Source organism: Vicia villosa, linkage group LG5 (genome assembly GCF_029867415.1).
Source record: "Vicia villosa cultivar HV-30 ecotype Madison, WI linkage group LG5, Vvil1.0, whole genome shotgun sequence".
NCBI classification, from domain to species: Eukaryota; Viridiplantae; Streptophyta; class Magnoliopsida; order Fabales; family Fabaceae; genus Vicia; species Vicia villosa.
This window is the reverse complement of record NC_081184.1, coordinates 144,117,891-144,138,448: the sequence shown is the minus strand read 5'-3', so window position 1 is coordinate 144,138,448 and position 20,558 is coordinate 144,117,891. Positions and strand designations below refer to the sequence as shown.

General features: G+C 31.7%; 2 protein-coding genes across 3 annotated transcripts; one reads left to right on the top strand and one right to left on the bottom strand.

The window, feature by feature from the left end:
* The first annotated feature begins 13,227 nt into the window (after positions 1 to 13,227).
* On the top strand, positions 13,228 to 17,974 carry LOC131602926 (phosphatidylinositol 4-phosphate 5-kinase 1-like). Of its 2 annotated transcripts, none has more exons than XM_058875151.1 (8): positions 13,228 to 14,357; positions 14,467 to 14,634; positions 14,768 to 14,933; positions 15,068 to 15,178; positions 15,260 to 15,453; positions 15,550 to 15,680; positions 15,767 to 15,809; positions 16,685 to 17,974. In XM_058875151.1, exons 1-8 carry the CDS (start codon positions 13,429 to 13,431, stop codon positions 16,971 to 16,973), a joined length of 2,031 nt encoding a protein of 676 aa, XP_058731134.1. In that variant the 5' UTR covers positions 13,228 to 13,428; the 3' UTR covers positions 16,974 to 17,974. The 2 variants fall into 2 exon arrangements, with proteins under 2 accessions (XP_058731134.1, XP_058731135.1); XM_058875152.1 differs by having other exon boundaries at positions 13,229 to 14,357; positions 15,770 to 15,809; positions 16,685 to 17,971.
* An 817-nt stretch (positions 17,975 to 18,791) lies between these two features.
* On the bottom strand, positions 18,792 to 19,823 carry LOC131605656 (uncharacterized). The gene has a single exon (XM_058877989.1). The coding sequence runs from the start codon at positions 19,821 to 19,823 to the stop codon at positions 18,792 to 18,794; it is 1,032 nt and encodes a 343-aa protein (XP_058733972.1).
* Positions 19,824 to 20,558: the final 735 nt, after the last annotated feature.

The window sequence follows — 20,558 nt, the reverse complement described above, 5'->3', positions numbered from 1 at the left end:
ATATTATTGCATGTTAGGGAATTATTGTGTCTTTTTAATATCGACCCAAACATCCAATTATGATGTTTCCTGAGATTAAGAAAATAATATATATCTCAGTATACTAGAATAAGACTTAGAGTTATTGTACATTTTGAAGTCCTTTTAGAATATGTCATATTTTATATTGCATAAAAGAATATATGACAATATGAGAATAATAATATTTTTTTTTTTTGGATTATATTATTTTGTGTACACATGCACTCCCACTGATCCAAAATAAAACAATGGATATACATTTATCAGAGCCCACTAATATTAAATACTCTGATTATTCAATGGGATACTAATTTTATTTTTAGTGCAAAATTATACAGAGAAGTGGTTGTATAATATATCATCACTAGAGTTTTACAAACTCAACCACATATTTTGCACATAAACATAATATATGATTATAGATATAATTTCACATGAAACAATATGATGGTCATATAAAAGGTTTTCCATGATTTGAGTGACATCAAATCCATATAATTTTAAACATAGGATTATATACAACATCTTAATAATTCACTCAAAACTCAAATCCTAGAAATATAAGTATATAACTACACACATTTGAGAAACATATTATGTTATACGCAGCGGAAAATATAAAACTTTAATTCAATTAATATTTTGAGGATACAACACAAGTAGTCGTAAATTTCCTTCAATAACACAAGACTACACTATCCTCAATATAAGTCTCCATAAAATAATATTATGTTAAATAAATAATATTTATTTCTCATTTCTATACAATTGACATGTTAAATTCTCCCACTTGATAGAGAATAATAGTTGAATTATTAACTAAAAAATTTTAAAAAACTTTAAACAAATATTTAACTATTTTCTCTATCACACAATGATCATGTCAAATAATGTCACACCGATAGGGTATGTCAATCACTTACATAATACATAGAGAATTGAAATCCATTTTAATAAAAAATATTTAAAATAATTTATTGGATTTCATAAAATTAAAATATTACATGTCTTAAAAAGGGAAATATAACAACAATGTACAAATATTATGTCACCAAAATTCTAATACCGATAGGATATTCGAATCATAACTTACATAATCATAAATCACAAGTATATTGAATAAAATAAATTATATTAATAATAACAAATCCAATAGGATATAAATATAATAAATATAATATTTATTATAATTAAAATTAAAATAATTTAATTATTTTAGTAAACAAAATTTGTACAACTGTACCCACGATAGGTGAGTTACAATCATGCAAATTAAGATTGATTATATTTTATTTAAAATTTAAAATAGGAAAATTTGTATAATTGAATATTTTATAATTTTCAAAGGAGTACAAAATAATATAAAGAAATTTCTCCTTATATACAAATATACAATATGTCATAAGATATTTAAAATCATAATCAAATTACAACTAACCTCAAAAATTTCGAAGAGATTATCTCATTTATCATGTCATTCATCCTTGTCCGAAGAATCATTAAACTTTGATGATTTATAAGATATCCGAATGTCATCTCAAATGATTCATAAATTAGCAACAAATCATAGTTTTATTTCATAAATAAAATTTATAAAAATTTTATTTATTATAATATAATTAAAATCAATTTCATTTACACATAAGTAAGAAAAAGATATATAACTGTCAGATAAATATGAAATATACACCACACATTATTAATATTAGAATTATTTATAAAAAAATTAATATAATATATTTATCATATCAATATCGTATAAATTGATTCAGTAATGTTGCTAATTTTTTTTCATCACGATATAATACGCGGATTTAGAATTACTTTTAAAAGTTATGCTAAAATTAGAACAAAATTTTATAAGTTATAATAAGAAATTTTGTATAATTGTATCCATGATAGGTGAAGTTATAATTATACAAATTAATGGTGTTTTTAATTCAAAATATTCTGGAAAATTAATAATTCTATATAAATGCACTTTTTGTATTTTTCAAAAAGGAGTGGATAATATTAGAAACAATTCCTCCTTATATGCAATTATATAATTAGTCATAGGAGATTGAAAATAAATTATGACTAACCTTAGAGATTGCGACTTTCATCCTTGCAAATTTTGACGACGTGCAGAATATTATAGTGTCATCCAAAATGCATAAATCAACCATAAATCGTTATATCAAAATATAAAACGATAATTTAAATTAATATAATGCAATGATAAAATTATTTAAATTGTCTTTATAATAATTATTACTATATTTTACCAATGAGAAGGTATACAATTAAGCAATATGTAATTTAATAATAAAATTATTGTAAATTCAAAACAAAATATTTATGTCATTTAGATCTTTTGAATTTATTATATAAGAAAATTTGAATACATATAACATTGAAATTTATTTCAAGATCATAATATATCAAATTATTAATTATAATATAATATTAAAATCAATCCCTTAATAACTCATTATAGTTAAAGATTGAAATATATCACAACGTCAAGAAATATACTGCCCAAACAACAACAATATTTAATGCTAAATATTTAGCTAAAAATTGGATCACGCTCCAAGACTTTTGAATCCATCAAATTAATTATCATTCAAGGTACAGCAAAACTTGAAATCATCCCATTAATTTTCATTTCGGCCACAACAAAATACATTTGTTTAGTAATTCAATCTTAGAAAATAGGCGAGACGTAACAACTATTTATCAATCTAGGCTTAAAATATCGGCGGTGAAGGTTGTATATTGAATCTAAATTTTTCAACACAAAGCAATTTATTTTCTCCACAGCAAGCAAACGAAGTGTAACGATATTACATACTTTTAAGATATCCATCAAGAAAAATAAAACTCCCAAATAAATTACATAAATTTCACATAACTGATTTATGCATAAATATCTTTGTTTAAACCACACAAATTGAAATATGAGATTTGACCATTATCATGAGAATTAACTAAATTTAATAACACGTTCATAATAAAATTGAAAATAATAAAGTGTCATAAATTAAATAATCAATATGATTATAATTTATACTTATGCTTTTGAGAATATAATATTTGAAAATATATATATCTTACAGATAAGAAAGTAGTCCCACTCATCACATTAGCCAGATTTATCTCTTATATAGAAGACCAATGGATTGGAATGAACAGTAAATTGTGTTCCTTATTCACATATTTAGTTTATTCCAAATAAAAAACAATCACTATTAGGTTCACTTGATATCCCATAAGAATTAAGATAAAATCCTATAATCAAGTACAAAAAACATGCAACGAATAATATTGAATGCAAGATAAATATCAAAAATTATTTTTTCCAAATTCCTCACCAAATCACAAAGATAAGAACAACGTCTTATTTCATTTATTTATGCATTTATTTTAAATTATAAACCCAATTAAAATAAATTGGCGATTAATTTTATAAGTTCCCAGCCCTAAAAAAAAAATAAAGCATTGAAGAAGTATATCATGAAACAGCTAATCCCCTGTGATATATGTATTAATTTCTTTTGAAATCACATTCCACACAAATTTGGCACCTAAAAATGGGTGCACGGTTTCAAATACACTCAACTTGAGAATTTTACTATATGTTAGTAACATTGATTGATCCACTAATAATAATTGTTTATGGACCATAATTTAATAATTGACACTTATATTAGGATCCAGAGTTAAACCATATGTATGTAAAAAAATTGACACAGGGAAAGAAAGTTAAAGGTTTTAAAGGCTTCGATCCATCATCACATAAATTGTATACTGAGAAAGGTCAAATCACAAAAACCTCATTGTAGGAACGTTGTTCGGTTTAGTCAAACTAAACTTTTGAATTCAAGAATTAAAAATTGCTAGCGTTCTTGATCTATTAATCCATTAAAATTAGGATTCATATAAAATAACAAATAATAGCTTTATAAAATGTATCTAACCGGCTCTGATACCAATTGATAAATTTAATTGAATTTATAGATACAAATTATAGCATATTGTAATATTACAGACTAATCAAGAATAATTAGAACGGTTTTAGAACCTTTTAGAATTGGAAGACCTTTTGAATTGAGACACCATCAAAGAGAATGAGTATGAGAGGATTACTACCCTCATTGTCGTTTAGGGTTTTCACAGTATGTTAATCGTCTAATGGGGCAACGCTTAAATAACTAAACGGTTGAGGGCAGAGACCTCTCATTGGGCTTAACTGAATGGTCCAACCCATCACGGTCCATTCAGACACAAAGCCCAATCAAACAATCCATCAAGAATTAGTGTTTAATAACATTTGACCATAATATAATTAATTAATAATTAATTATTTCAATCCATATTTGATTAATTAAATAATTAATCTAACAGTGCCTACATTCCTTTTTGTGCAATGGGAAAGTTAGAGCATTTGTAGTTCCCCTAAAAAAAATAGTCAAAGTGACAAAATATTTTTGGGTGCTAAGTTTTAAAAATTTAAAGCAGATTTTTTTAAATGTTAAGCTTTAAAAATGCAGCGCAGGTCTTTAAAAGGAGTCAGGCTTTAAAATTGCAAGGCAAATGGTGGAGATGTTGAGTTTTATAAATAGAAAACATGATTTAAAAAGGGCTAAACTTTAGAAATACATAGCAAAATTTAAAAGGGGGGTGCTAAGTTTTAGAAATGCAAAGCAAGGATCTAGTGCTAAGTTTTAAAATACAAAGCATTAAGTAAATAAGAGGAAAATAGGTGAGTACCTAGACAATTTTAGTCAATACTATCTCATTCCTTTAGATTTAATGACAAGCAATGTCAACCAGGAATCAAGCAATCATAGCATAAGCAAACACCAATAATAAGCATCTCAAGCAATATATGTGAGATATGGCATGTGTATCATGAACACAATCAAATTATGTCAAGCATAAACAAAGGTATAAATGTATACAAGTAATCTCAAATATATAAGGGTTATGAATAAAAGAAAAAATATACATCAACAAAATCAATCTATCAAGTATGTAGGGGTATGGATTTGCATGATCATATGGACAAATATATATATATATATATATATATATATATATATATATATATATATATATATATATATATATATATATATATGTGTGTGTGTGTGTGTGTGTGTGTGTGTGTGTGTGCGCGCGCGCGCGCGCGTGTGTGTGTTATATATTCTCATGTATATATGGTTAATCAACAATGGATATCAAGACAAAGAAAGTATATACCAAGTATATGATAAAAGCATCTAGATACAAATGATCTAACAAGATATGATCAATCAAATAAAGATGGACAAACATCAATCCAAATGGATCACAATTAATATGGATCAAGTATATAAACATGGTGAAGACAAAATATTTGTTCATGTAAACATCTTTTAAGTACATAAGTTTGAATACCAAAGAATATAAACAAGTATGAGTATCAAGATACTATCATGGTATTGATGAACAAATAAGGATCAATAAGACATTATTTCAAAAGCAAAGGAGAAGCCCTTTGGTAAAAATTAGGGTTTTAGTAATAAAACAAAGTTCACACATTTAAAATATACACTAAACCTAGGTGGAAAAACAACTTAATCATGGTATCCACTTCAAGTGAAGTCCAATCAAAGCATGTTATAATCACATAAGCACAAGTAATCAATTAGGCAAAGAGATCAATCGAAATGATTTCATAAAAGCCTTAAAAATATATAAAAAGGACTAGTTAAATAAAACGTAGATGGAGTGGCAAAGCCCAATGGTAAAGCAGGGTGTGGGGGCTTAATCAGAGATTGTCACGGCACGTGGATTGGAGGTTTCTCCAAAAATATTTGTGTCTGTAACGTGTTTACTGCGAAATTATGGAAAATCTTAGAGGGTATCAAGTTCGCGCGTATGAAGGGCTACACGAAGATAGGAATCCAGATCGTCAATAAGAGTATTACCAATGCCATTGAGAAGAATTATGTTTAGGTAAAGGAAGGGAATGGCGTCTACAGTTAAATTCGGCATTGTCTATCAATAATGAAAGATATCACCATTTCTCACGTGTTCTGTGAAGCCAATCAGAGCGCTGATGTTATGGCTAACAAAAGTTTGACTCATGATAAATTTTAATGGCTTACAGCAATGATAAATGGCAGATAGATTGGGGGTTTTGATCCTCCCATTAAGGCAAACATAATAGAATCGAGAAATTTTTAAAATGATTCTCAGATGATGTAATTCAAAAGTTCGAGAAGCTTACCGATTGGAGAAAGTCCAATGCTTCTTCTGCCACTTCCATGTGCAATGTAATGATCCAAAAAGCTTAATGTGACCTTCTTGAAGCTAACTGAATGCTTAGTTTGCTTGGAATTTTCTGTCCACTTCAAGTTGCAAAAAGAAGAAAATTGAAAAATGAGGGATGGTGATGGAGGTGTTACAGTTGCCAACTTAAGTTTTCTACAACTTCTATATGATATATATAAAGTGTTTAAATGGTTAGTTTGTAAAGAACTTGAAGGGAACTCGGAATTTGCAAGTTTTTGCAAAGTGGGAAAATGGAGTTTTTTAGTAAGGTAGTGATTTGGAGATTTTTGTGTGTTTGATTTTAGTGGCAGGGGCCTTTATTTATAGGCAAGAAAATTTGATTAGTGGGTGAAGGAATTGGTTCATTTGGAGTTACCAATCTCAAGTTAACTTAGTTGGCTTGATGGTGAAATTATCTTGAAAATACTAGTTTCAATGCTTAGCATGCTTAATTCATGGACAAGAGTAGTGGGCTCTTCTAAGTTTTAGGATGTTGCTTCTTGCTTTAGGATGGAGTGTGATTAGAGAAAACACCCTGGTAGCTCAATGCAAGATTTTTTGGTGATTAAAGTAGCTTTTCAAGAATGGCAATGGTGCCTTTAGTGCAAAAATGAAATGTTTTGATGGACAAACCTTTAAACACTTGGATAATGCTTCAATTAATGGTGTAAATATCCGATTATGGCTTGAGATTTGCAACTCGGTTGGACATGGAAATGGTCCTCAAGAACAACTTTATGGTGCCACCTTCACAAAGTCGATTCTCCTTGCTCAAGTGTGCTAATTTCATGTTGTTGGACTTTTGGAAAGGTGAGATTGCATACTTCAACTTTCATGCTGGTTGCTTGAAAATTCAGCTTTAAGAATTTCTAGGTGTTGGAAAATTTTGTCAACTTTAAAATGCCAATTTGATCACCTCATAACTTTGAATCCATGCATTTTTTGGAATCCATCTCCTATGACAAAGTTGTGGTGTGAAAAAAGATCTTCTAGTACATCTTTGGATAATGAAAAATGGTGGTTTGATAAAGAAGTTACAAGTCTTCAAAGTTGGGTACTTGAACATGAAAATTTGCATAACTTAGAAAATTTTCACAAAACCTTATTTCCATCTTTTGAAACTTTTGATTGATTTTATTGATTAAACTTGAACAAATGGTTTCATTAACCATATTTTCACGATTCTTGACCTTGAAAGTCCATGTTTGACCAAAAGTTCCAAAAGTCAACATTGATTCTTGAATAGTTGACTTTTACCAGTTGAATTGCAACCTTTCCAATATCAATAAATCAAGTTCCTCTAACCAAATTAATGATATTAGTGAGCTATAATAAATTACTTGAGGTCTTTGAATAATGTTTTTGAGCTCAAAGATCATGTCTTGACCAAAAGTCAGTCTTTCAAATAAATTAGGTCAAAACCCTAATTTGTGTACTAAATAAATTTGAAAGTTGATGCTCTTGAATTGAAGCACTTTTGAGTTTTGAATATTGATGAAGGAAATCACTTGAGCATATGAGAAGCTTGAGTCCCTTTGTGAGCCATAAAACCCTGATTGTTTGAGCTCCTTGATCCAACGTACATACCCTATGAAACAAGCAAACACATTTCTCTTGTATATTTGATGTTAGTAATGATGCATGAATGATCTTTATATGAGATTAATGATGACGATGATGATCAAATTCTTTTAGATTCAATGCAAATGAAGTGGGATCTTAAGGTAAAAAATTGGGGTATGACAAGTGGCAAGGGCAAAAGAGTATCACAAGGGAAGTGTATATATAAGCCTAAACTAAGAGGAAATTCTCATGTTTCCTTTCATTTCATTCTTGTGTAGAAGCAGAGAGAGGGCGAGTATGAGAGGGAGAAAAAGAAAGGAGAAGCTTGATTCACTCGACGATTTGTTTGCATGTGAAGGATACTTGAATTTCTTGAAGAAGAATGAGAGTTGAAGGGAATTGGTCTTCAAGGAATCACCATTAACATCTTCTTTTTTTTTTCAAATTCAAAATCCATTTTAGCAAAGGTGGTGTCTTTTTAGGCTTTAATTTGGAATTAAATAATCTAGGACTATTGCATGACCGGGTGGGTTGAATTCACGAAACATGTTGTTTGCTTAAATGTTATGAATGTTATACTTCCTTAATTATGAATGCATGTATGATTTGGATTACATATCATCAAAATTGTGAAAAGGGGTTTCTTGGGCACAACTACGGCCTGTAGCGTCCATTAGGGGGTTAAAATTAAATTTTTAATCTTATATCCTTTGTTTCGAAAACCGTGAGCCAAATCATGTTACAGACCTCAAAAGACCTAATTGAAGCTAGGTTTATTTTGAACCCATACTACATCAAGGTTGTTTAAACTGACTCTGAAGAGATTTGTTGATTACTTGTTTTGGTATCATACCTTTGCATTATCTTTCACTTTGAATGTCTAAATCAATATTGTGTTTTAAACAGTGATCCATTTGTTATACATCAACAACATCATTCCAATAGTGATTTTGATTTAAAAAATTGCACGAGCATTGCATTATAATTATCATTTTTGAATGAATAATTTTATTTGCAAGTAAGCACTCATTATCAAGGAAGTTCAAACGATTGAGAAAATTGATCATTGATCGTATTAGGGGCAAATTACCTCAGGATCATGTTGATCAAAGGAGGATAAGTTCAAGATCTGTCGATCATGGCAAACCATCCTAGGAATCGATTAACTAATATGGAGCAGTTATTTTAAGAATCCATCAATTTGGGGTAGTCCACTTCAAGAAACCCCCAAGTGAAGCTCATCATTCATTCCCAACGGGGCCATTAGCTTACTCTAGTCGACAAATATGACATAAGTGTGTTCAAAACATCTTCCAAAAGCATAACTGGTAGAATTCTACCTTACCTCACAAAAGAGTCTAACTTTGTTCTCATAATCATTTACATTGAAGTAAAATTCAATATCATGCATAGCTCGAAGAGTATTTCGCGCTCATTCGCATTTTTCGAGGTTTGTTGTCATCAAGATCTTAACTTGTGGTCAAAGTCCAACTTCGTTGGCATCTTCCAAGGCAGATATTTATCCTTGTGGTTTAATTTGTCTGTATTATATCCGATGTTTTTTATGAATATGTCTTGTTTGTTCCGATGTTTTTTCGAATGTGCCTTTGTTGTTCTGATGTTCTTCCAGAACCTTGTTTTGTGCTTATCCGATATTTTTCCATATACGACTCGGTAGTTATGATGTTTCTTCAGAACCTTTTCTCACACATTCAATGCTTTTCTGGATGTTTCAGATATATCTTCATAAATCTATTATCGTACATTCAATGCTTTTATGAATGTTTCAGATGTTTCAATAATCATTGCCTTGCATCCAATGCTATTATGAATGTCTTCAATTTAATTCTGAGTTTGGTTAACAGCTCGATCCAATGCTTTTATGGATGTCCCTGAGTTTGTTCTCCTCTCCATCCAATGCTTTTCTGGATGTCTACTCAAAATATATGATTTAGTTTCCTTTCACCCAATGTTTTTCTGAATGTCTCTGACGTATTTCCGGGGTTTATGTATCATTTTACATCCAATGTTTTTTTGAATGTCTAGGTATCTTTTCAAAATAGGTTTCTTTTCCATCCAATGTTTTATGGATGTCTCTGATGTTTCCCTATAGTCTGGACTAAGTTTCAATCCAATGCTCTTCTAGATGCTTTTGTTATATTTTATAGAGTTCGTTCAATGCTCTTCTGAATGTCTCTGCAGTGTTTTCAAATTAGTCTATTGCTCATCTAATGCTTTTCTAGATGTTTCTGATGTTTTCTAGAGTTAATTCAATGCTCTTCAAAATGTCTCTAATGACTGTTTTTGATGTATTTTCTAGAGTGTCTATTTAACGCTTTTCTGAATGTCGGTAATGTATCTTCATATTTGTTTCTTGTACATCCAATGCTTTCTTAGATGTTTTTGTTATATTTTCCAGAGCTGTTATTCAACGCTTTTTTGAATGTCTCAGATGATTGTTTCTGATGTATTTTCGAGAGTTGTTATTCAATGCTTTTCTTAATGTCTCTGATGATTGTTTATGATGTATTTTCCAAAGTTGTCATTCAATGTTTTTTTGAATGTCTCTGATGAATGATTGTGATGTTTTACCAAATATGTTACATTCAATTCCAAAAGACCCTCAGAATCTCGTGGTTATGTTTCTCGAGTCATGTTACCTATGCTACTCTATCAACATCTCACTATGACCATCTTAAAGTTTGTAGCATGCATGCTTTTAAACAAACATGTTTTATGATTGTTCACCTACTATGTATTTCTATCTCTAAATGCTTTTACTGACCTTTTTGAGAAGTATTTTTTTCTTCTCCCTTTTTCATTCAACCGGTCAATACACAATCACGTTGGAAGATGTTAGTATGTTACTAGGCCTTCCCGTTGATGGCAAACATATAAATGGTCCTAACGAGCTTGGTACTGGTGCATGGTATTCTATCATAAGGATAAAACCACCACACAGTTGTTTAAAAGGAATGTATGTCACTTCCATTTAGATATGCACCGTACGAATAATTTCCCATTGACCCACGTATAAATCAATATGCCCCAAACATGCCAAGTGGATCTCGACAACAACATCATAACCAAACCTCCAAACAACAACCTCATATCCAAACCTTCAAACAACAACCTCATTATTCCCAAACTCATATTCCCCAACTCTTCCAACAACAACCTTACTATTCACAAACTTTTATTCCCCAACCATTTCAACAACAACCTCACTATTCACAAACTTCTATTTCCCATCCATTATAACCACAACATCCCAACCCCTACTATTTCAACCAACAAACTCCTACCCCCTACATTTACCCATAACACTCTTCCTACACCCAATACACCCCATCTCACTCGCAATCAAATTACAACTACGAAACCTAACACCAACAAACCTTCATTCGTCCAACCACACATTTCTCACCTGTCCCGTCACCAAACTTTGATTCCCCTACATACAACACAACCTTTCAACCTCTAACATCCACCCACCACTAATTATATCCCAACCATGTGTCAGTCAAACCCATACACACAATCCGCTGTTAATTTAGACTTGGATCTTAATGTCAGTGATTACGATTTGACAAATCAAATTTTGTCTCCTCCTCCGCTTCCGACTTCAACACAAAAAACACAAGACGATCCTGCTCCAACACAACAAGAACAACAATATGATCGTGGTTATCGTGCGTGAAGACATCGCGGCTGTGATATCAATAGTTTTTTGGATAATACTGATTTTTGATTTGTATGAAAATTAGTATTTATAAATATTAAGTTGCATTATTATTATTTATAATTATGTTTAATAATATTTATTTTTATATTAGTGATTTGTTTTAAGTTTAAAATTATTTATTTTAATATTTAAAAATAATTACAATTTATTTTTAATGATTTTAAATTAATTATTAAATTTATATAATATAAATATATTAAAAATTAAAAATAGAAAATAGAAAACGAAAAAAAAAAGAGGACCTTACAGCATTCTATATGGCAGAAATAATTTGGGAGGGCGGGGCAGTTTGAGAAAAAATTATAATTTTGTTATAAATATATAAAAAATCTAAATATAAATACATTTTAAGGATGTCTTGGGTGAATCATTATTTAAATCATGGTGAACAGCCATTAGATTTGGTATGATATCAGATTTGAGGGTGTACCTCTCCGTACACAATTTTCCACCTCCTTTCTATTCTATTTCTTTTTTTTTTTCTCTTAGAAAATGGTTTGGATTGAAATTCTCAAAAACAGGATGCATGCTTCATCTGTGGAAATTGATTTCAAACATAACATTAATCCACAAAACAAAAAAGCAATATCAGGAGAATTGATTTCATAGCATTAATCCACAACAAAAAAACAATAGAATAATAGGACCAGGATCCTCTCATGTTCTCCCTCTACTGCTGTGTGTGCAGCTGTAATTCTAACCATTGGATTTACATCTTGTTTCTCTTCCTTCTAATGGATTGTATTAATTAATTCTTTTTAGCCATTTGATTCAAGGCAGAATGGTGGCTGAATGGAAAAAGCATGAGATGATCCTGGTCCGAATAATATACTTTCCTCCTAACAAAACAAACTCATTCTACATAAACCAATCAAAAACAATTTTTCACACGGAAAAAAAACATAATTTGGGGGTGAATGATAGAGATGTGGAAAGGAGAAGTAATTAGTTCTTATAAATTATAATACACAGATTCAGAGAACCATCTTTATAGAAAATTATTAATGAGTGCAATTCAAATTAATAGCTTATTGGAGATTCATATGTCCAACCTAACTTAAATATGGAGAAACCTATATTTTTGGTCTTCAAATGCATCTTTTATTTTTGGTCTTCAAATGCATCTTTTCTGAAAAGATTTGAAAATGGTAAGATGGAAGAGGAAATTCCAGAAGGAAAGACACCAAAGGTGCCGCCGCGCCGGTTCACAAATTTGCAATATTTGGAATAGAAAAAGAAGAAACAATTATTGAGTGTGTATGTCTATAATAAGATCTCATAAATTGTTTAATCCAACGGTTATTAATAATGGTAGATGGGTGAGTGATTTAGTTGGATCCTCACCCTAGATTTTAAATACTACTCCCATTTTACTTGTTATTTTATAAATTACTTAAATAAGTAAAAACAAAAGTAGATATCGAAAAATGACAAAGTAATAAAAACAAGTTGAGAATGAATGCGTTACGACAGCATCGTGAAACTTTACATAGGCAGTTGAAATTTCAGAATATAGGGTGGCGTCGGTGATTAGGCTGAACAGAACGTAGGCGTGGGAGCAGTGTAACAAAAAACACGTGGAAACACAACATTTGTTTCTTTTTCTACAACATTATTATCATGTCCTCACTCAACAACACTCACAAACAACACAACCACTCTCTATCCTGCTGCTACTAACTCATTTCACCAATCCTTCATTACTAACCGTGCGCCTCTCTCTCTCTCTCTCAAATGCTTTCTCCACCATTTCACCCCTCGGCAACTCTTCCTCGCCGGTGAATAATACTCAAACAATGCAAGACACTCTTCCACACCACCAACACATTAACATCAACTTTCACTCCAAAAACAACAAATCACAACAACACAAACACACTTCCGTTACGCCTCTCCCTAACGGTGACATCTACACCGGAGCCTTATTAGGAAACAAACCTCACGGCACCGGGAAATACCTCTGGTCAGACGGTTGTATGTACGAAGGTCAGTGGCGAAAAGGAAAAGCCTCCGGTAAAGGAAGATTCTCGTGGCCGTCGGGAGCTACCTACGAGGGTGACTTCAAGTCAGGTCGAATGGAAGGATTCGGGTCATTCATTGGAGTAGACGGGGATGTTTACAGAGGGACCTGGTTCGCTGATCGGAAGAATGGATTCGGCGAGAAACGTTATGGTAATGGTGATGTCTATGAGGGATGGTGGAGGTGCAACTTGCAAGACGGTGAAGGGAGGTATGTTTGGAAAAACGGGAATGAGTATGTTGGAGAGTGGAAGAATGGTGCTATATGGGGGAAAGGTGTTTTGGTTTGGGCGAATGGGAACCGTTATGAAGGGTTTTGGGAGAACGGTGTTCCAAAGGGGAATGGAGTTTTTACTTGGTGTGGTGAGAGTTTTGGGAATGAAGAGAAACAGTGTGAGATGATGATGGCGAGAAAGAGATCTTCGGTGGATGGTGGTTCGAAGGGTGTTGGTTTTCCTAGGATTTGTATTTGGGAACTTGATGGTGAAGCCGGTGATATCACTTGTGAGATTGTTGATAATGTGGAGGCTTCTGTGTTTTACAAAGATGGTAGTGAATCTGAAAACAGTGGAGAAAGTTATGGTGGTGGTGTGATGGAGAAGAGTCCTTGTTGGTCTCTTGATGGTGATGTTAAGAAGCCTGGTCAAACTGTGTCTAAGGGACATAAGAGTTATGATCTTATGATTAGTCTACAATTGGGTATTAGGTATTGATTTTTACTTGCTTTGGTTTTTGTTTGCTATCAAATGCACACACACGGACACCAGACATGACACTAAGGACTCTGATCACGCCTTATGTTTTTTTGTTTATAGATATACTGTTGGCAAGTATGCTCCTGTTGTGAGAGAACTTAGAGTAGGAGATTTTGATCCTAAGGAGAAGTTCTGGACTAGATTGCCACAAGAAGGATCTAAGTTTGCAGCACCTCAACATCAATCAATGGACTTCAGGTGGAAAGACTATTGCCCCATGGTGTTCAGGTGTTAACAACTTGCTTGAATTTTATTTCAAAGTAAAGAAGAATTGCTTGTGTTTGTGTATTTTCTATACTAATTGTGCATATATCTTGGTTGTTACTTTTTTTGTTGGTGGGTTGGTTGGTTGGATATTTAGACATCTAAGGGAATTATTTGCCATAGATCCTGTGGACTACACACTTGCTATTTGTGGAAGTGACTCACTCAGAGAGATGTCTTCTCCGGGAAAAAGTGGAAGTATCTTTTACCTCACTCAAGATGACCGTTTCATAATCAAGACTGTGAAGAAATCTGAAGTCAAGGTTTGTTGTTTTGCTTTTTGATTTCCCGCATTTGTTACTTTGAAGAGAAATCAATTTTGAACATTGTATTAAGTAAGGTGAAATTTCGCTTTCAGCTTTGGTCATAATTAGCTGGTGTCCCATGTCTGTCTCAGGTGCTTACCAGAATGCTTCCAAGTTATTATCAACATGTTTGTAAGTACAAGAACACTTTGGTTACAGCATTTTTAGGGGCACATTGTATCAAACCTGTTGGAGGTCAAAAGGTACGGTTTCATAATTGAAAACATTGAGTTATCTTGCAATTTAGTACCTTCCTTACTTATTATGCTGTGGAACAAAAACAGATTCGGTTTATTGTGATGGGAAACGTGTTCTGTTCGGAGTATCGAATCCACAAAAGGTTTGATCTCAAAGGCTCTTCTCATGGTCGAATCACGGATAAACCTCAGGAGCAGATTGACGAGACTACCACTCTCAAAGACCTTGATCTTAATTTTGTTTTTCGCCTAGAGCAGTCTTGGTTTCAAGAGCTAAAATGGTATGGAACTTACCATGTTGGACATTCTTCTTACCTTTTGACATTTTTCATGCCGTACTTATAGAGTTGATCTTGTGTATAATGGCTTATGCTCAGGCAACTTGACAGAGACTGTGAGTTTCTGGAAGCTGAGGGAATCATGGATTATAGTCTTTTGATTGGCCTTCATTTCCGCGATGATCACTCAGTTGATGAAACGGAAAGTTCACCGCGTGATATTCTGTCAGGTATTTGTCTTATTTTGCTCTTGTATGTTCTTTCTCTTTTTCAAATGTTAAAATCCTCAAAAGATATGAGTGGATCATGAATTTAGCAGGCAAGAGGGACATGCATGATGATGATACGCACATACCCCGGTATGCTCTTTTTTCCTTTATTCTTATTTAAAACTGTTCTCAATAACCTTATACTTTTCAATCATTATTATTCAATAGAATACAATGTTTTGAGATTTAGAATTCTTGATGCACTTCTTTTAGTTTATAGCTTAAGCAATTACGTTGTCAAATTCCAACGTAGCTAGCATTTCATTCTACAAATATAGTCAAATAGGACAATCTTTGAAGCATTAACATAGACACTAAATACGACACTGACACATGGATGAATGTAATCGGGTGTTTTATGTCGGTGCTACATAGGTTACTTATACTGGGATGATTTATAGGGGTTGTACACTTTTGTCTTTAACACCACTATCTTATTTGCATCCATTGGTGGCAATTGCTTTCACTACTATGCATGTGCCACGCCTTGCCGTTTATTGCGTATGGACCTGGGTCTAAGACATACACAGACAGGTTGAATACTTTTTCTGTTTTGAAAGGTCACTATGGCCCATTGTCACATAAAGTGTCAAGAGGTTATGATCTTGAACTAACAAATAAAAAAGGAGTAATGAATGAGTGTTATACTATTTACCATTCTCTAGAGGAGACTTATTGAACTCTTTTTAAGAATATTAATCCCTATGTTTTTGCATAGAGACGCACCGAAAGTGACCTCAAGAAACAAATGCTGGTGGGGTCATTTTGATTTTCTAGGTAAAACCAAATGCTATCTGACTGGGATTTGATGGATCATTGTTGTTTTTTTATGACACGACGGGGCCACATTTCTCGCATCTAGAAAACATCGCATTAAATGATCTCGGCCATGATCTGAGAATGGCTCGCTATGATGTTACTAAATTGTCTTTAATCTTGTTTGTGATTCTTGATATTTATTTCAGTGGACCTTTAATCCGGCTCGGAATGAACATGCCTGCCAGAGCTGTGAGAGTGTGTAATGGAAAAAGCAACAATTCTACTCCTTCCTCAGAGAGTAGTAGTGAGATCTCTGATATAATCCTTTACTTTGGTATCATTGACATTCTTCAAGACTATGATATTAGCAAAAGGATAGAACATGCGTACAAATCACTACAAGTTGATCCTATTTCCATCTCAGCCGTTGATCCTAAGCTATACTCCAAAAGATTTAGAGATTTCATACACAGAATCTTTGTTGAAGACACATGACACATGTTTGGACAGAACTGAACTTGACCAATTCAATGACATGCTTATGCATCAAGAAAATTGGCATCAAATTATTAAATCCATGAGATTAGTATATAGTTGATGGCTAAATTTTTCTTATAGCCATTTCAAGTATTATAATGAGTGGGGGTGGAAAAAATGAGACAACACTTATGTCAATGTTTTTTTCCTTTTGTAGTGGGGAGTGGCTGGCACAATAGCTTATGCATATAAAAGTCACATGACATGTGATTAGTTTTTTAATTTTTTAAAAATGGCTTATCTTGTGTATATGAATCAATTGTGGGGTGTGGAGAAAAGGGTATAGAGGATGGAATGAAGATTCAAATTGATTAGGGATATTAATGTAGAGAGATATTGGATTTTGATAGTGGAATGAAATTGAATTGAACATGTTTTTTTTGGAGAAATTTGAAAAACAAGAAAGTGAAAGTTGACATAGGGGACCCAAGTTTGTCTCTCTATATCTCTCTAATGTGCTTTTCAAACTTCTTTTATTTTTTTCTTCCACTTTTGCAGTGAGTATATAAGCCATAAAAAGAAGAGAAAGGCACAAAAATAAAAGAAAGAGGTAGTGTTTGGTTGTTTTATTTGTTTATTTTTGTCTCTCCTTTGTCATTGTACACACCATGACACCAAGTTTGAACAAGTAGTATACTCACTTCCCACCCTTACTATTTTATGTACCTTTTGTGTTTTTGAACAATGGTAAGACCAAGAAGCGAATAAAACGACAAAGCTAACACGTCAATGTGGACCTAAAATGTGGTCCAATGTAGCATCTTTTGATAGGTATTTATGCATGTTATGTCTTAGCATTTTAATATTAAGAAAAATGATGGAACTTGTTTGAGAAGTCTCACCTTCATTGATCAACTAGCACTTACGAACATATTCTATGAGGTTTATTTATATCTAACTTAAATTTTATACGGCATTAGTCAATTCTAGATATTTTTGGACTCGTCGGATTCTGCATTTGATTCAAATAGGTGAGATGAGATTTGGAAAGTGATAATATTGTAGAAGTTAATGACAAAAAAGACCTCCAAAATACACTAGTTACACACTAACTCCATATACAATTGCAGAATTTATGAATGCTGAGATTAAATTTCGTTTTTTTAATGACAAAAACCAGTAACAAACTCGTTTTTGGGTGGGGTATGAATTTAGACTGGCATGTGTTATAACAACCAAATCTTAGAAATAAAATTATATATTTATAATAGTTGATATTTAATTTTTTATTTATATATAAAATTATTTCGTAGGCTTTTAAATTATGTTAGCAATTATACTATTAATTTTTTAATGTAAAAGACAATAAATTACAAAAAAAAAACTTTTTAATTAATAATATGTGAGATTAAATTACACATATTTATATTATATCTACTTACATAAACAAATTCTCCACACTTTTATTTATAAAAAATCGTATAATTTAGACCTTTATTTTATAGGTGAGATTCATTTACTCATTATATCAATGATAAAATTTAATTAATAAATAAGTTTTGCTACAATTTTTTATCAACGGTTATTTTCATATTATATTTTCAAAATATGTTTTTCTCACCACACCAACTTTTAAACTACCATTTTTTATATTCTTTAACTCACTCACTTATATATATATATATATATTAATGCAAAGTTTTAATTAACAAACTGATTTAGTTTTTTTTTTTTAAGTAAGAATTTTATATATGGGAGAACTAAGGATTCTCCAAACCTTGATACACAAGAGCGGAACTAATCCGACAAAAAGACAAAATTACAAACCAATTCCTATTACGACATAAAAGACAAAGGGTCTTTGCAAAAATCGTAAAAATTGCAATTGGAATAAGCAATCTCGCCATAGGAAGCCCACCTCCACACCAAAAACTTTATATTCCAAACTATATTGTTAATATTCCACTTATCATTCCTAAAACAAAATCCGTTTCTTGTTAACCAAATACTCCAACAAACGGCTAGCCAAAACACCCCCAATTTACCGTCTTTAATTCCCTTTCTCCAACCGATGAAAAACCATTCCATAAAAGAAGACATTCCCTCCTCCTCTCTCCGATCCGGAAAATCCAACCACACACCAATTTCCCTCCAAACAACTTTGATCACAACACATTTAAAGAAAGTATGATCATTTTCTTCCAAATGCGTGTTACAAAAAATGCAATTTAAACTAGAATTAGAAGAAGCAAAAGAAATACCTCTATACACTAAAAGATCTTTGGTGGGTAGCCTATTCACAAAAAGCCTCCAAGCAAAAACTTTAATCTTATAAGGGACCTCCAATTTCCAAACAATTTCCAAAGCCTCCTCACACCTTTTAGATGGACCAAACGGAGTACGCAATGAAACATACCAGTTGTAACACGAAGCTACCGAAAACACCTTTTCCGACTCAAGACTCCAACTCACGGAATCTCTACCACCTTTCAAACCCCCAAAATTCTCAAGGAGGGACCGGAGCACCCCCAACTCCGATACTAAACCCGCTTGCACCACTTCCTCCTCCGTAATTCCTAAATCACCCCAAACCCATTCCTCCTCTCGCCAACCTCCCATAGCCGCAACAGACACTTTTTTAAGAGTAGAAAGCTCAAAAAGATCCGGAAAAAAATCCTTCAATGAAATATTATTTAACCAAACAACTTCCCAAAAAGGGGTAGTAAAACCATTACCCACAACAAAACTACAATTGGAAGAAAAAGGATCCTCTTGGGACGGAGTAGAAATACCAACCTTTAATAAATCGCGCCACCAAAAGGAAGAAGAAATAGTCTTGAAAGAATCTCCACTGGTAAAAGCATGCATACACACATCTCCATAACGGGCTTTTAACACCTCATGCCACAAAGATCCTCCTTCTTGCGCTATCCTCCATTTCCATTTATTCAAAAGAGCCGAATTGAAATCTTTTATGTCTTTAATAGCCAAACCTCCCTTTTATTATTATTATTTTCTATTTATTTTTATAATTTTTTTCCATCACACCAATCTTTAATCTCCTTTTTTTTTAATTTTTTTATATTGTACAGTATTACTCTTTTCTTTTTTACATTATATTTATATAAAACAATTAATTAATAAATTCTAAACTTACAATTTGTTTTAGAGTATATTGTCATTTTACTAATATAATATTAAACTTAATTTGACATAACGTTTATTTTCATCCTAATAAATAATTCATTAAAAAGTATTTTTGTTTTGATTTGTTTTATAAATTTATATTTATTTATCATATCATTAATTCAAAGAAAGATAGAGGATATCATTTTATGTACATCATTGTATGAAATTTAGATTACTCAACAAAATAATTGATGCTTTTTATTTTATATTTTTCACTAATAAGATATAAATGTAATTTGTTGCAAAATTTATTTGATAAGTAAAAATTGATAAATTTCAATCTATTTAAAAAATAAACATAATACAGTTATAACTTAGTTATCAAAAATAAAATTTATATTATTTTTAGGAATGACACAACTTTATTTTAAAAAATTAGATAATAAAATTAATTGTATCTAAATAATCATAAAC

Excerpts from the sequence above, each read along its gene's own strand:
- LOC131602926 (XM_058875151.1), top strand. The coding sequence starts at position 13,429 with ATGCAAGACACTCTTCCACACCACCAACACATTAACATCAACTTTCAC. Across the intron at positions 14,635-14,767 it reads TATTGCCCCATGGTGTTCAG|ACATCTAAGGGAATTATTTG; the intron begins GTGTTAACAACT and ends TTGGATATTTAG. Across the intron at positions 15,179-15,259 it reads AACCTGTTGGAGGTCAAAAG|ATTCGGTTTATTGTGATGGG; the intron begins GTACGGTTTCAT and ends GAACAAAAACAG.
- LOC131605656 (XM_058877989.1), bottom strand. The coding sequence starts at position 19,823 with ATGCATGCTTTTACCAGTGGAGATTCTTTCAAGACTATTTCTTCTTCC.